Below are 15,781 nucleotides of genomic sequence, written 5' to 3'. Positions count from 1 at the left end.
AGAGCAGTCATGTGACGAGGGCTCTCACCTCGCCCCCGCGCCGGCCTTGGTGTCCATGGAGACGAGGCTCCACTTGTCCACACAGCCTCCGATTGGGCAGGAGGGATCAGCTGACCTTCTATGACGGCGACGACCTGACGGCCAACATCCTGGGTCAGTACAGCGGCCCCGGGGCCCGCGTGCGGCTCTACACCTCCACGGCTGACGTCACGCTGCAGTTCCAGTCCGATCCTGCGGGTGACACCTTTGCTTATGGCAACGGCTTCGTCGTGCGCTTCTTCGGTATGTCAACCGGCTACATTCACCATTAGCCTATTAAGGACCATATAAGCCTGATTAAAGCAGGGAACAGGATTGAGAGCCACTGCATTTGATGCACATTTAGCTTAATGTTATACGAGCGTTATGGATTTTTACCTTAACATTATTTGAACGTTAGACGGACATTAATCTTAATGTTACATGAAAATCTACCTTATTCTTACATGATCATTAGATGAACATTTCCTTTTACGTCTCACGAGTTTTAGGTGAACTTTAGACAAGTATTTATCTTAATGTTACGTGAACGTTAGATGAACGTTTACCTTGCCATTACACAAATGCTAGCGTTCTCTCGGGCTGGGTTTGTGACGTAGATCTGACTGAATGTCACTGTGATGTCTGTGGATGGAGCTTGGCGATATGTCTGAATGACCCCCCCCCCCCCCCCTCGCAGAGGTCCCCCGCAACGACACGTGCCCAGAGCTCCCGGAGATCGCCAACGGCTGGAAGAGCACCTCGCACCCGGAGCTGGTGCATGGCACAGTGGTGACCTACCAGTGCTACCCTGGCTTCCAGCTGTGGGCCGGGGCTGAGGTCCTCATGTGCCAGTGGGACCTGACGTGGAGCGGAGACGTGCCCAGCTGCCAACGGGGTGAGATGCGGGCACAGGAACACAGACAGGGGTATGGAGAGGCGGATGCAGATAGACAAGAATAAATCACACTGGAAGCAGAAAAGGCCTATGTGGCTGTAATCAGAGGGTCACGGGTTCGAATCCTGCCTTTGCAAGAATATTAACATCTCTGTTGGGCCCTTGAGCAAGACCCTTAACCCCTCCCCCACCCACAATGCTCCATGGGCACCAGATAAATGGCTGATCCTACACTCGAACCCTATACTTTGCTCTCACCTGTGTACATCTCAAAGGAGATATGATGGGATATGTAAAATCTCACTTGTGCAAATGGCAAATTACATTTAATTTTTCCAATTTCATTTCATTACATAAATATTCAGGTACACCCTGACATACACAGTTCATACACACGTGTGGGTATACAGTGTGTTCTGTATTGTCTGTCACATGACACATGGAGGTAACGCTAAGGCCATGTGACCACAGTGACGTGGTGTTCGGACCCCGGCGCGGTGCAGCACAGCCGCAGGGTGGCGTTGGGGGCTCACTTCGCCGTGGGGGCCACTGTCCAGTACGTCTGTGACAAGGGCTACGTGATGACGGGCGACGGGACACTCACCTGCCATGCTCGGGACACTGCCAGCCCCAAGTGGAGCGGGCGGCCACCCAAGTGTGTCCGTGAGTGTTTTCCTACTTCCCCAGCTCCTCAACTGGTTCACCACCTAGTGGCAGTTAAGATACTTACGTCAGGCTTGGATTTTGCTTAATTCACATTGTGTTTGTGGTACCGCTCGGGGCGGGAAATATTAACAGAATCATGACTGGTGATTGGACGTAATTACTGCCAAAATATGCTTTTTTTCGAGTAAAATCCTAGAGGAACTTCAAAACTTTGAAGATGGTTGAAAAATATATGGACTGGGGTTTTAAATCTAAGGCAGTTAGTTATTCTGAAAGTTGAAATATTCCAGGGGGAATTCAAATAAACACCAAAATGAACAGCCGCCCTGTTAGAATGTGGATTATACTCATGTTCCGAATGTAACACTTCCCCTAGTCTCTCCATTCCCTAGATGCCTGCACACTGCCGTGAGTCTGTTTGGGGGCTCTGAATATCCTGTGACAGCTGCAGCTTTTCCAGCCAAAAAACCTCAACAAACTCGCTTTGTCTTTTCAGTAGGGAAACGCTGCCCCCTATTGGTCTACTCGAGTATGGCAGTGTTCACCTAAGCAGGTGGAAACAGTAACAGGACACTCATACTTTTTGCCACAAACCAATAAAATGGAGCTTAATCTATAATTACAAAAGACTGTCCTGCAGCCAGCCTGTCTGTCTATCTGTGTGCCCTGCAGCTGAAAAGTATGAGCCCTGCCGGGACCCCGGCACCCCCCGCTACAGCATCCAGAGCACAGAGAAGCAGTTTTACCCAGTTGGGGAGACCCTGCACTACAACTGCCTGGCTGGCTACCAGCTGCAGGGGGATGCCACCATCCGGTGCATCCCCGGACACCCCTCACAGTGGAGTGGCCCGCCCCCTGTCTGTAGAGGTGGGAACTGCAGTACTCTCTAACCACATGCAAAAAAGAGAGTTGTGACCTGGGGTGTCAAATGGCCATGGGTTCCCTGGCAGATTCGAGGCTGGGGGGGGGGGGGGGGTGGGCAACACTTGACTGGGGCCCTTGAATGTTTATAATTATATGTAAAATTGGGGCCAAGGTGATATTTTATCATGGGGCCCAGAATTTTGAAGTACGGCCCTGATTGTGACTCATACCCAAAATATTTCATTTTTTATGGAGAAACTGTTTTGGTCTTTCTTAATAACATGCTCATCATTTCATTGAGTGCTCTTTCCTGCCAGTAGAGCCTTCCTCAGACTCTTCCTCGAAGCACCGGCTGGATGGTATGTATGTACACGTGTTAAAGCCGGTGGTGGTGATGTCACTAACACAGCCCGCAATGTGGAGCTTTATTTGCTTGGCTATGAACTCATGCCGTATTCCTGCTTTCTGATTGGTCTTTTTATCTACCAGCGTCCAGTGCAGTCTCCAGTTCAGAGTGGGCAAACGTAGGCGTCGCGATCCTGGCTCCGGCTGTTGTCTTCCTGGCTGTTATTGTTGGGATATACATCTACTTCTCAAAGTAATTTCTGTAGATTAAATGGTATTTCTGGTCTTAGTTGTGTCTGAGTTTATCTGTCATTCTAACAGTAGTATGATCTCAAGATGGGGTCTAACTTAATCTCAGGTTAGGGTGTAGTTTAGTCTCAAGATGAGGTCTAACATAATCTCAGGTTAGGGTGTAGTTTAGTCTCAAGATGAGGTCTAACATAATCTCAGGTTAGGGTGTAGTTTAGTCTCAAGATGAGGTCTAACATAATCTCAGGTTAAGGTGTAGTATAGTCTCACGATGGGGTCTAACAATCTCAAATTGGGGTGTAGTATGGCCCCTAGCTCTGGTATAACATAATCTCAGATTAGGGTATAGGGTAACACTTTACTTGAAGCAGTCTACATAAGGGTGACATGTAACCGTCACAAGAAAGACATGACACATGTCATGCACATTAATGACACATTATTGATGTTTATGACTGTTGTCTTAAACATCACTGTTGTCATAATGTGTCATTCGGTTTTTGGAACTGAATGACACATTATGACAACAGTCATAAACATCAGTAATGAGTCATTAATGTGCATGACATGTGTCATGTCATTCTTACGATGGTTACATGTCACCCTTATGTAGACTGCTTCAAGTAAAGTATTGCCGGGTATAGCATAGTCTCAAGCTCAGGTCTAATATTATATCAAGTATAGGATTAGTATAGTCTCAGGCTTGGGCCTAACAATATCAGATTAGGGTGTAGTATAGTCTCAAGATGGGGTCTAACATAATCTCTGGCTAAGGGTTTAGTGTAGTTTCAAGCTGTGGTCTAACATGACCTCAGGTTGGTGGTAATATACCCTTGAGGTTGTCACCAGGGGGGTCCATTCCATTCCTGTCTGTATTTCACAGGCTCCAGGGCAAGTCTCTCCGGCTGCCCTTGTCCTCTACGCCACCATACGACAACATGACAGAGTCCGCCTTTGACAACCCCATTTATGAGACTGGAGTAAGTACTGACGCCCTATGCCTGAAGGACGTTGACACCCGGAATACCATCGCATTCTCCTGATCAGCTGTTTCCCATCCGCCGCCTCTCGCGTCCTCCATCTCTTCATCCTCACCCCCAGCCCCATCAGCACCCATGCCATATTTCCTTTTAGCGAGTGCTATGCCTATGCTCGGCTTCCTTGCCCTGTCTTGGTGTGGAGGCCATTGCCAGATGTTCCTCTACACTGATCAGGAACCAGCTGAGAAAGAGCTCGCTGAAGCAAAACCACAGGGAGGACTCAAACCTCCATCGCCCATTGCCTGCGCCACCTGCTGGCTTACCTTGTAACTGCAAAAGGTTTTTTTTTTGTTTGTTTTTTTAGTCAGGGGGCTCTTTCTTGAAAATCCACCTTCCTATTGTCATTTCCTATCAGTACTTCTTCATGATAATCTGGTTTTCATTTTGAGTGTTTTTTTTGTTGTTGTTGTTGTACTTTATAGCTGAAATGTCTTATGAGGTCCATACACAAAATCGCACAAAATATTTACCTTACTGTTTGTGTAAATCCCAAGCTCATTTTCATTGCTAATGGCACGATGGGGATCTGTGGGCTGCTGGTTCAGGATCATGGTGTGTTTGTGTGTGTGTGAGCGTGAGCGGGTATACCTTATCTTATGGGGACACAATGTCCCTACTACGTGATGAATACCTGTTTTTTTCCCATAAGGGAAAACTCAATTTAATAAAAATCTGTGACTGCAATGAAAAGACTAAAAATGCAAAAACCCTTGTATGGTTATGGTTGGGGCTGGGTAGGGGTTAAGATTGTCATAGTTAGCGTTAGCATTTTTCCCATAGAAATTAATGAGTGGTCCGCATAAAGACATGTTTGCCCAACATGTGTGTGTGTGTGTGTGTGTATCAGTACTGTGCAAAAGTCTTAGGCAGTCAAATGAATTGTTTAACACTATTTATCTAGGTAGTAAGTGTACATTTGCTCCGAACAAGAACATTATTTAACATTAGAGCATATGCAAATCAAGAGTAACACAATAAAAACAAACAGGAATATCTTCGGTTCTCCTGAAAGTCACTGACATCTTGATGGACGGCTAGATGAACGCCGCTTCAGTTCCCAAAACTCTCCTCAGGGGCACCTCAGCCGTTCCATGCGCTCATTAAATTTCACCACCAGTTCACTTAATTAATTAAGTTAATTAGTTAATAATTCAATGAGGTATTGATTACCCTAAATACCAGTGTGCTAGTGGTTGAGGCATATTGGATGGTTGCAGCAAGTACTGGGGAGACTTTAGGAGAGATTTTGAAATGGTTAGGCTGACATGCTTTGATAGAAAAAACTCATAATTTACACCAACATGAAGATAATTCAGAAATCATTTTCTTTCTGCCTACAGTAAGACTTTTGCACAGTACTGTACGTCACCCTTTTTACCCCATACTATTTGACGGTCTGCCAGCTTGCCCTCCTCTTCATACTCTGATGCTGTCCTGCTCATTACCCTTTGATGACTGTGTGTGTGTCTGGTTTTCACAGGACTCCAGAGAGTACGAGGTCTCCATTTAATGACCTTTGCGTGGGGGGGGGGCAGCTCCCACCCTTTTCCCTGCCTCTTGGAAACATCGCCGCAGCTCACGTCACTCCTCAGCCACCACGGACTCCCCTTCATCTCCATCCCCTTCCCCTTTGCTCCTCTTCCTCCTTTCTGGCTGCTGTAAAATATCTTGCCTGAGTGAGCAACTTTGCCAATGTCGCAAAGAGAATGGGAGGGTTGCTTTTGTTTTGTTTTTTTTTTTTGAAGGCGTTTGGGTATTTTTAGATTCTGAAACAATTTCTAGTTTTAACTGTTTGAGGAATTATTAAGACTAGGGACCAGAAAACTTTTTTATTTGTCCCTTTGCTCTGCAAATTATGATGACTCTTTATCCAGTGTGATGTAAGCAGCCTGCAAAGCACCATGGGAATAGAACGTGGTTCTGTACTCTGACCCGGGAAAAGAACATTCCGGCAAACCGGCGTCATCGGACTCCAGCTTATAAACACAACAGTGGAGAGGTGTGGTACGTGTGTAAGCTGTTACAGGGATCTGTGCTGAGGCCAGATTCTTCTCGTCAAGGTCACTCACAAGACCCATCCACCTTCTATTTCCATGTAACATGTAATTCCCTGACTCCTAAAATGCTGCCATTCGATGCCCAAAGGTCATGACCACTGACATGGGTGACGCAGCATGAAGAAAACCTGACGGTACTACTGGGCTTTACCCTACATCCTTGCCCTCCATATTGGACTTACTGGGAGGTCACCTAGGGCTCGATTCCATCGGGTTCCTCTCCTTCCTAATCTGTTTGCCCACTTCATTCACTCTTAGTTGACCTACGTGGTACACAAATAAGGACACCTGATCATGAAAGAGATTTGCCAGTTTTCATATAATTTCATATAAAAAATATTTCATCTCAGAAATATTTACTGGGGTGTGTGTGTGTTTGGGGTTGCTCGTTTTATGAACAGGGGATAAAAAAATATCATGGGGGGCTGCAACTTTGCCTGTCGCTAAAGTAGATTATATATGTGCAGAAAAAACAACTGGAATCAAAACTACAATCACTACTGTGTCCCTAAGGTACCATCTGAGTATTACATGTAGAGAGAATGTAAGTACCTCTGCCTGGATTATTCCAGAAAAATTCAGGGAGCCACTCTGTGTGCTTCCTATGGTTTTAAATGCTGGTTCTTGTTATGCTGTAACTTTGCACAATCTGCTTTTAGATGACAACCTGAAGATAAAATGTTCAACAGGCTGATGTGTTGAACGTGAGGCTCACTTTTACTTTGTGTGACATTTTTATGTTGAAATATCATTAATATCACTTAACACGTGCAGGGTGACTGGAAAACACAGAACCAAGTCCACAAACCGGAGTGACTTCCTTTGGAATTTACATGTGTTTGAGCTCCTTACAAACTCACGATGTACTACAAATAGTTTTCCAGAGTTTTTGGATACAGTTACAAATTTCCAGTGATTTTACAATTAATATTTCACAGTTTAAGAGTGAAAATCTTGCTTGCGGATTGCTGTTGAACATTGTTATGATTCTCAAACTCATATGGTATGATTTGTGTCCATTGTCAGCTTGTGTAATAATATGGATGAGCACACATGGAAACTGATAAGTAAATACATTAATATTGAAGTTACGCTAAACATTACGCTAATAATGGAATGCAGTGTTTGAATATGGCTTTGGATATTTTGTTTTTTTTTTTCTTCAAAAAGGGGTCTCATGATGGTTCATTGGATAGCAATGCTGCCTCATACCTTCTGGTTCTGGGATCCTAATCTTGTTGAGAAACATGCAGTTAATTTAACTATCATCCCTAATGCTGCCCCTGGTGCGTTCACTGTGATGGACTGGCATTAGCTCCAGCAAACCCACCATGACCCTGTGATTTTTTTTTTTTCTTGAATGGCTCAAAAGCAGCATAATTTAGCAATAAACTTTGCAAATAAGGAAAGAAGACGAAACATCCCTCATACAGCTACGGAACTTAAGGTAATATGATTCTGGGTGGCATACTGTGTCATTGGTATAGGGTACCGAAACTCTCACATGACACCAAAGTTAAAGAGACCGAATTTCAGTAGATGTACGATGGAGCTGGCGCTTAAGTTTATTATATTATTAAGTCCAAACCGGGCCCACACAGGGCCCAAATGTGTTATATTACTCTTTTGACATCTAAACGGAAGACCAGTGATAGAAACACTGTTAAAATATTAAACTACATAAAAGAAATGACCGGACTATGGGATGATTTGGTATGTCCTCATGTAATATCTGTTCATTACTGCTTTACATCTTCTGATACATGCTGCCAATGCCACGATTAAAACAGCAAATCAGGTGATAGTTTCAATTCTCAAGTTAATCATTTGTTTTCCACGAATACTTATACCACTTTAAGTAAAAAATACATTTATCAAAATACACGCATACAGAAAATATCTCCGTTTTTATTAAACAGATTATTCGCTTCCAACGTGCTTGTCCTGTTGATATTTATTGTTATCAGCACAAAGCGATGCATGGAATTCACAAGCCAGCGCTCACAACACACAACGTCAGCAAAGCGTGAGTCCTCCAAATGCAAGATGGCGTCTATGTTTACGGCCACGTATTAATACCCGTGAATCTAATTGGTCCAGTGCGATGCACGTTAGCCAATCAAAATTGAAAATTAATATTTGTCAACAATGACTTCCGTTACTGTATAGTAGAAAGGTGATTAATGTTTGATATTTTCTTTCATATTATTTTATCACGTCATGTAAGTGTAAAGGTAAACTGAAAAATACGTGCGCATGAACAGTTGAAATTCCATATAAAAACATCACAGCGCCAAAAACCCGCAGGCGGATGCACTGGCCGTGTCGGTAGCGCGCACGCACAGACACCGTGCACGTCCCCGTCGCCCCGACGCCGTGGAGGGGACGCGTCCAGAGCGGCGTCGCAACCGACGGACAGCCTCTCCCCCGCAGCCATAACGGGCTTTTCGCCACGGCATCCGTAGCTCGCAGCCAGGTCGCTTCTCCAGGTTTATCATGGAGCGCATGGCGGCCCCTTGTCGGATAGGCCTCCGGGCTTGTGGGGCATCCTGTCTCCGGCCTGTCAGCCCGGAAGGTCGCTTTGATTAGACCGCGCTTCGGGGCGACGCGGGCCGGCCCGGGCGCTCCGTCCCCCGGGCTGGACGCTGACTGCGCCCTGAACACTCGTCGGAGGTTTTTCGTTTTATTTCTACCTTAAGAGCTTCTTCTGAAGACGGACTGATTGAGAGCTGCTGCGCAGACGCGGCGGGATGGAGAGCTCCGGGGCGCCGTACGATCTGGACACATCAGGGGGTCTGATGGAGGTGAGACCGGGGCGAAGGTTGACCGTGCCAGGCTGCGGGGGTCCTGGTCCCGCTCACACTGTCTGCTTGGGGCCGACCAGACCGGGACCGGCGGGGTACAGTTGCCGGCTCATTGCTCGTTAGTCCCGGGGGGCGGGCCCGGCTTCGTGATCCGAGGTCTCGGTCCCTGTGATCCCTGTCTTTCCAGCCACACTTTAATCGCGTTAACAGCCAGAGATCAGCGTTCTGACGGCGGTTCTCATCTGCAACCCTGCAGCAGATCCAGACCCTGCTGGCGCCCCCCAGGCCGGATGAAGGAGGGAAGGCTAGCCGAAAGCTGGAGGTCCAGAGAAACAGCCGTGCGGCGAACCGCAGCGCCTGTGACGGCTGCGGCGAGGGCGGCGAGCTGCTGGATTGTGACCGCTGCCCTGCCGCCTTCCATCCCCAGTGCTGGTGAGACCTGCCGGCTTGTTTATGTGCGTTATTGAAGTGTTTTAGCGACACTGGGTGTCGGGGGAGCTTCAAGCCCGGAACCCCGATTTCGCGCACATATGTGCTTACGTTTACACAATATGGCGACCAGGATTTAAATTTCCATTTTTTAAACTCGAGCGCCATTTTGCTCGAATGTTATGGGTCGGTTGGAAGCTGGCAGTGGTGTTTCGTTGCTGTGGCCAAGAAGATGATAGATCTATGACAGCGTCGCGTTAAAGACATGTTCAGGACAGTGTCACATCTGCTGAACACATGTATGTGAGATGACCCGATCTGTGACAGTGTTACTTTAGTGACACGACAACATCCGTGGCAGTGTCACATTAATAACATGTTCAGGTCTTGTGAAAGGAAAGTGCTGAACACAGACTGATGTTACGTGTTCAGATGTGTAGCGGTGGTATATTTACTGAACACATAACGGTTCTCATCTGGGTGGCCCCACAGTCTTACAGATTAGGTTAAACTGTTTACTCTACGTAGGTTATTGGAAATGAGGTCTCCTTGTTTTATAAATGACCCAAGCAGCAGTGTTTGTTTATAAATGTTTTATTTTGGCAGTCTTTCTTTTATGAGTTCCGTATATCTGCAGTCTTTATTTTTAAATGGTCTTTGCGCCTCCTCTGAAACGACGAGCATGGCAGCGTACGCGTAGCGTGTGCCCTGCAGGGGTCTTTAAGGCCACTCTCCGCTGTCTTATCTGTTTGTGATCTGCGCTGCAGTTTCCCGTGCGGGCACTAGGTGGCGGCAGCGCCACGCACCTGTCGTGGGGACTGGACGCATAACGTGAGGCGGCAGGGAGGGGGCGTGTCCTACCGTTCTTCAGCTGTAGTGAATGGCCTGGCAGTTATTGCTGTATTTGCTCTGTACTTTGTACACATTATACGTGACTGTAAAGTGATTTAAGGCTGCTTTCCTCTTGTAACTAAATCTTAAAAACTGACAAGTGTTTCATTGTTACCGTTGCCTTCCTGCTACCGCTGTGGTTCAGCCTGGCCTCTGTTTTCCTGTCTGCAGCGGTCCCATCTGGGGTGGGGTGATTCCCCCTCTCATCTTGTAACATGCAGTTCGACCTGTTTTTCGCCGCCTTCCCTGCTACTCGCAGAGTTCCCTTTCGCATATTTTCTTGCTTAGTTGTGGCTAATCTCCGTGGTGAAGAACTCGGGTGTGATGTTATCGCACTGGATGGGTTGTCCACTTGCCCTGCTGGGGCCCGAGGGGGAGCAGCGTCTGCAGTTCCTGCCTTGATGGGGCAGCTGGTTGTGATCGGGCTGCTCTTCACCTGGCAGGAAATCCGCTTTACACACCACGCATGGTGAAACCCTTCAAAAGAAACGTGCAGCCCTCTGTTTTATCACCTAGGCCTCGTGTTTAAAGTAAGTGGGTCATATCGGTAACCTTCTGCTTCTCTGGCGCCTACAGCGACCCACCGCTGAGTGAGGAAACACTGCCCCCTGCTGGCTGGATATGTCACCTCTGCATCCTGCACAGGAAGGTAAGCTGAGATTCTCCCTCATTAGGTTATTTAGCTGAAGCCTTCCAAGCCATCCAATGGGGTTGCAGTAAGCCTTCATCCAATGGGATTGCAGTAAGCCTTCATCCAATGGGATTGCAGTAAGCCTTCATCCAATGGGATTGCAGTAAGCCTTCATCCAATGGGATTGCAGTAAGCCTTCATCCAATGGGATTGCAGTAAGCCTTCATCCAATGGGGTTACAGAAAAGTCACATCACCGTAGTTGACACAAAATATAACATAAAAAGTAACACAAAAATACTTATATCACCTGTTAGCGTGGCTAAGCTGTTAACCCCCCGAACACTTGCAGAAGCAGGAGCAGGTCAACGGGCTCCTGGAGCGGACTCTGGCCAAGCCGACGCCCGACCCAGAGCTGGACACCGTGCGGCTGGAGGGAGGGGCAGAGCCGTGGCCAGAGCCGAGCCCCGCCATGGCGCATGTCCGGCTCCTGGAGCGGCCGGCCACGCCTGCCTCCGGAGCCTCCACCGACACGGCCACGCCCTCTGAGCAGAACGAGGACGAGGACCTGCTGGACGTGGAGGACGAGCCACAGGGTCTGGGCTCGGCGTTGGACGGCACCGGGACATGCCTGCAGAAGCCCCTGGCGCTGCTGATCGCCGCTGCCATGACAAGGGGCTGTGCTGGGTCTGCGTTGCCCAGTGAGCTTGGCGGCCCGGGGGCCATGTCAGGTGAGGTCCGGCTGTGCGTGCGTGCATGTGTGTGTGTGTGTGTGTGTGTGTGTGTGTGTGTGCGCTTGTGCAAGCTTATGTGTGTGTCTCCACCCAGGGAGCAGTAAGAGGAGACGCAAAGATCTGTCCTCCATAGGAAAAAGCGTGAAGCGATCTCAGCATAATTTGGACCCTGGTGGGCTACTTCCGCTGCCAGGGAAGCTCTGCTTCTCCTGTGGCAGGTATGATCCCTGACCCTTGACCTCTGACCCCTGGGCTTGTAATCTCTGCTGTCTTGAGGTTCTGCTTGCGGTGAAGCATGATGAGAAGGCGACGGGGGCTCTCTGCCGGGACGCCCCCCGCCTCCACAAGTGCATCATCTCGCTGATCTGCCCCCGCAGGACCTGCCGCCTGGCTCCGTTGATCCAGTGTGACTGCTGCCCCCTGCTGTTCCACATGAGCTGCACGGTTCCCCCGCTGTCGGCCATGCCTACAGGGGCGTGGGTGTGCTCCAGTCACACGCAGCACGAGGCAGCTGTGGCGGTGAGCCTGCACCCCCCCCCCCGCCTACCACATATACCTCTGTTTCCCATCATGCCCCACTTCCATGGTCCTGTCCCGTTACAGGGCAGCCTGACCTTTGGCCAGCGGTGCCAGCTGCTCGACCGCTTCCAGGACCGCATTTCCCAGCAGGCCGTCAAAGTGGACTTCCTGCAGCGGGCACGCCAGGAGCACTGGCCACACCCCCAACCGAGGGACGTGTTCAAGGTAACCGCTCGCCCCCACCTTGGGTCACACCCACTTGAGAAGGAGATCCTATGTAAGCCACGCCCCCAGCCACACCGCAGTAAAGTCAAATGGTAACATGAAATCCAACTGCGTGCCCCCTTCCCTCCACAACAACCCTTGGCAGGTGCCTGAAGCCATCAAGTCCTTATACCGCTGTCCATTGACCCTGCGGGCCCCGGATGGGGTCCGAGTTGGGGAGCTCATCTGTAATGGTGTATCAGACCCACTCCTTCAGCACCCACCCTCCTCCTCATCCGCCTCCACCTGCCGCTTCACCAGCGAGGATGAGCAGAGAGAGGTGAGTGGTCTATCTGTCAATTCCCGACACAGTACATGCATTCATGGACTCTGCCATCACTTTATTTAATAAGCACCACAGTGCCCCCTAGTTGCTGTGTATGATAATGCAAGCTATGTGGTACCATACTCCCCCCCCCCCCCCCCCCCCCCCCCACTGTCTCGCAGTGGCTGCAGGACATCATCGCCCTCCAGTGCAGCTTTGTCAGGCACCTATCTGCCAAGCAGACCCCCTCCCTGTCACGGCACTGCGGGCAGACCGACGCCAAGCCTCATGTCGCCCCCGACGAGAGCAGCCTGGCTCGTCCCGCCCCCCCATGTGAGGAGCGACCTCCGGAAGCACCCCCCCGCTGTCGTGCGCCTTCGGCCAGCACCCCAGGGTCCTGTGACCTCACCCAGCAGCCCGTGGGCTCACTCAGCACCGACGTCAAAGTGGAGGAGCCCCGAAAGGCGCTACCACCATCCACCCCCACTGCAGGCTCCCGCGCCGTCACCCTGCCCAGAGCCCCCCAGGGCAGCAGCGTTGTTGGTAAGGCCCCTGCCACCAGGGGGAGCAGTGAAAGGGCTTTTATGCTGTAACAGGCCAACTGTAGGGCGGCTTTATAAAGGCGGGACGTTCTTTGCCTCTGCAGACGTGGATTTGAGTCTCCTGGATGAGCAGCTCATCAGGGTCCTCGCCTGGCAAAGGATCCGGCAGTTTTCTCGGCCCAAAGCCCCGCCCTCCGCAAAGCCACAGTCTCCGCCCCTTCCAGGTGCAGCCCCTCCCCATTCATCCTGTCCTTCGTAGATTATACATTAGTGATGGGCAAATGAAGCTTCATGAACCATTTGCTGTATTTTTTCACCCCACTAGATGGCACTCTTAGCTTGCTTTGGGGCATGCTTTGAGCCCTTTTTTGAACAGACAGCGCCATCTAGTGTAGTCAAAAAAATACATTAAATGGTTCATAAGTATCATTTTGCCCATCACTCTTATACACGTTACTCACTCCCTCCTCTCTGTCCCTCCCCAGCTGTGAATACTCAGGGTCAGGCCCGCGCTGCCTTTTACCCCCTAACGGGAAAAGGTGAAGCAGTAAACATGTGGTACAGGACCCTGTACATAGGAACAGGTGAGCGGGACCCTGGGCTCCGGCTGCAGGTTCGAGTGATGTAGGTCGACATTCAGTAACACCCTCACCCCACCCCCGTCACCAGGTGCCGACATGGACGTATGCCTGACCAAGTACGGACACTGTAACTACGTGTCGGGAAAGCACGCCTGTATCTTCTACGACGAGGTCAGTACCAGCACCAACCACCAGGGGGCACAGCGATTAAGTGTCCCTGCTCTGTGAATGAATAAAAGGAACATTCGTGTTTTTTTTTTTGTTTTTTTTTTTTTATCTGCTTTTTGTTCACTTACATTGACGTGTGAATAAATTGGGAGTTGTATCATCTGAACCTTCCGTATCCGGTAAAACTGGTTGGTTTGGTCCACTTTCGAAATCTGGTTTAATCATAGTCTAGGTCATCGCAGTATCATTCCTTCTCCATGGTTCATGATCCTGTTCTGTCAACTGATCTGCGTGTCCATCCATCCAGAACACCAAGCATTACGAGCTGCTGAACTATAGTGAGCATGGAACCACGGTCGACAATGTCCTGTACTCCTGCGACTTCTCAGAGAAGACCCCTCCCATGGCTGCTGGCAGCGTGGTCCCAAGAGCGCGTACCCACGGCCGTGAGTCACCCCTCACCACACACTCCAGCCTTTGTGAGCATTTTGCTTGGCAGCCACTAGGTGGCATAGTAGTCAGGGCCCAGACCGCAGAGTCATTTTGTAATGGTGGTCAGGGACCCAACTTGCTGTTAGTGTTGCGGATGCTGCGGGACTCTGATTGGCCGGTGGCTTGCTTGTGTCCCACAGGGCGCTGTAGGAAACGGAAGCGGGAGGAGGAAGAGAAGGAAGGGACGGGGCAAACGGTGCCAGCAGGGGGCGTGATGAGCAGCCGGTCGGGGAGCGGGGCACGCCCCCCCTGTGGTTGCCGGGCCAGCAGCTCCAGCCTGATCGGGGGCAGCGGGGCCGGCTGGGAGGGCACGGCGCTACTCCATCACGGCAGCTCCGTGAAGCTGGGCTGCCTGCAGTTCGTGTTCACCGTCACGGAGTTCACGCATGTGCCGGCAAAGGAGGAGCCGCCAGAGCGGGGCAGGGAGGTGGAGGAGCGGACAGAGCCGGAGGAAGGCGAGGTGGAACCCGAGGATGACGAGGAGGAGCAGGATACGCGGACAGAGCCGGCCGCCCGGCAGACTCTCAAGCTCCGCCCACCTCCGGTGCTGTGTCACGGTGCCGTCCCCTAGCAACCGGTTACCCTGGCAACAGCCTCCCCCAGCCAACTTGTACAAATGAAGAGGATTTTTAATAATTATTCTTATTTAACTACAGACTTGCATGAAATGAAGTATTTTTGGGGGCTAAAAATTTGTGGCAAGTTGCACATGGAGTTTCTAAACGTTTTGTTACGTTTTACATACAAGGAAAGAGAAACTTTGATAACGTCAGGGGGCGCTAGCGAGCGTGGCTTTTATTTGGAGGGCTCGTCGGCGCCGTGTGGGTCGGATTTTATACGTTTCCCCCGAGTGGGATCGATGATTTTCTTGGACTTTTTAATCTCTCCATATCTGTACTGTTGGTGTTTTTTTGCACTGCAGATGGATATAAAGCATACAATATGGATACACGTGTAGGTACGTGTAAAGGCACACATGCGAAACGTATATTTGCATGTACACGTGTATATTCGTATGTGCGTTAAAATATACACGTTGTGTGTGTTTATATATGCGTCTGTGTGTGTGTTTGAACACACAAATTAAGAAACTCGGCTTGGTGCCGGCAATGCTCTCTGGTATATAAACGCACTGTTATATTTTAAATGTCTCCCGTTGTCTACGGAACAAGAAAGGGGGGGATGTGTCCGTGTTCTCCGTTTTTCAATTAACATGTAAATATTCCAGACCATTGGAACCAGCATCTGTGTTGTAAATACACAAACTTTGATGTCTAATTGTCTGTTAAAACGGTGTAAATATACACAGAATTTTTTAAAGAACC

General features: G+C 49.5%; 2 protein-coding genes across 5 annotated transcripts in view; both read left to right on the top strand.

The window, feature by feature from the left end:
* LOC111860814 (seizure protein 6 homolog) overlaps positions 1-7,271 on the top strand; it is a 53,484-nt gene extending 46,213 nt beyond the window's left edge. Inside the window, exons 10-17 of one of the 2 annotated variants that reach the window (XM_072706799.1) lie at positions 86-282; positions 719-916; positions 1,388-1,579; positions 2,255-2,449; positions 2,767-2,805; positions 2,936-3,044; positions 3,924-4,020; positions 5,561-7,271. In XM_072706799.1, the coding sequence (XP_072562900.1) occupies positions 86-282; positions 719-916; positions 1,388-1,579; positions 2,255-2,449; positions 2,767-2,805; positions 2,936-3,044; positions 3,924-4,020; positions 5,561-5,590 (1,057 nt within the window). In that variant the 3' untranslated portion in view covers positions 5,591-7,271. Of the gene's footprint in view, positions 1-85; positions 283-718; positions 917-1,387; positions 1,580-2,254; positions 2,450-2,766; positions 2,806-2,935; positions 3,045-3,923; positions 5,534-5,560 lie in introns of those variants that run through there. The other variant, XM_072706798.1, reaches the window with a different exon arrangement.
* Positions 7,272-8,450: 1,179 nt separating this feature from the next.
* Positions 8,451-15,779, top strand: LOC111860841 (PHD finger protein 12-like). Of its 3 annotated transcripts, none has more exons than XM_023844895.2 (14): positions 8,451-8,941; positions 9,201-9,373; positions 10,838-10,910; positions 11,244-11,622; positions 11,720-11,843; positions 12,003-12,144; positions 12,229-12,369; positions 12,515-12,688; positions 12,856-13,216; positions 13,320-13,439; positions 13,701-13,799; positions 13,885-13,967; positions 14,272-14,443; positions 14,597-15,779. In XM_023844895.2, the coding sequence occupies exons 1-14, from the start codon at positions 8,888-8,890 to the stop codon at positions 15,025-15,027; spliced, it is 2,526 nt and encodes an 841-aa protein (XP_023700663.1). In that variant the 5' UTR covers positions 8,451-8,887; the 3' UTR covers positions 15,028-15,779. The 3 variants fall into 3 exon arrangements, with proteins under 3 accessions (XP_023700663.1, XP_023700662.1, XP_023700664.1); XM_023844894.2 differs by having other exon boundaries at positions 8,453-8,941; positions 9,198-9,373; XM_023844896.2 differs by having other exon boundaries at positions 8,457-8,941; positions 9,198-9,373; positions 14,272-14,410.
* The last annotated feature ends 2 nt before the right edge of the window (positions 15,780-15,781 follow it).

The sequence above is a fragment of the Paramormyrops kingsleyae genome, chromosome 24 (assembly GCF_048594095.1).
Source record: "Paramormyrops kingsleyae isolate MSU_618 chromosome 24, PKINGS_0.4, whole genome shotgun sequence".
Taxonomy (NCBI): Eukaryota; Metazoa; Chordata; class Actinopteri; order Osteoglossiformes; family Mormyridae; genus Paramormyrops; species Paramormyrops kingsleyae.
The sequence above is the reverse complement of the archived record's forward strand: the minus strand, read 5'-3'. Positions and strand labels throughout refer to the sequence as shown.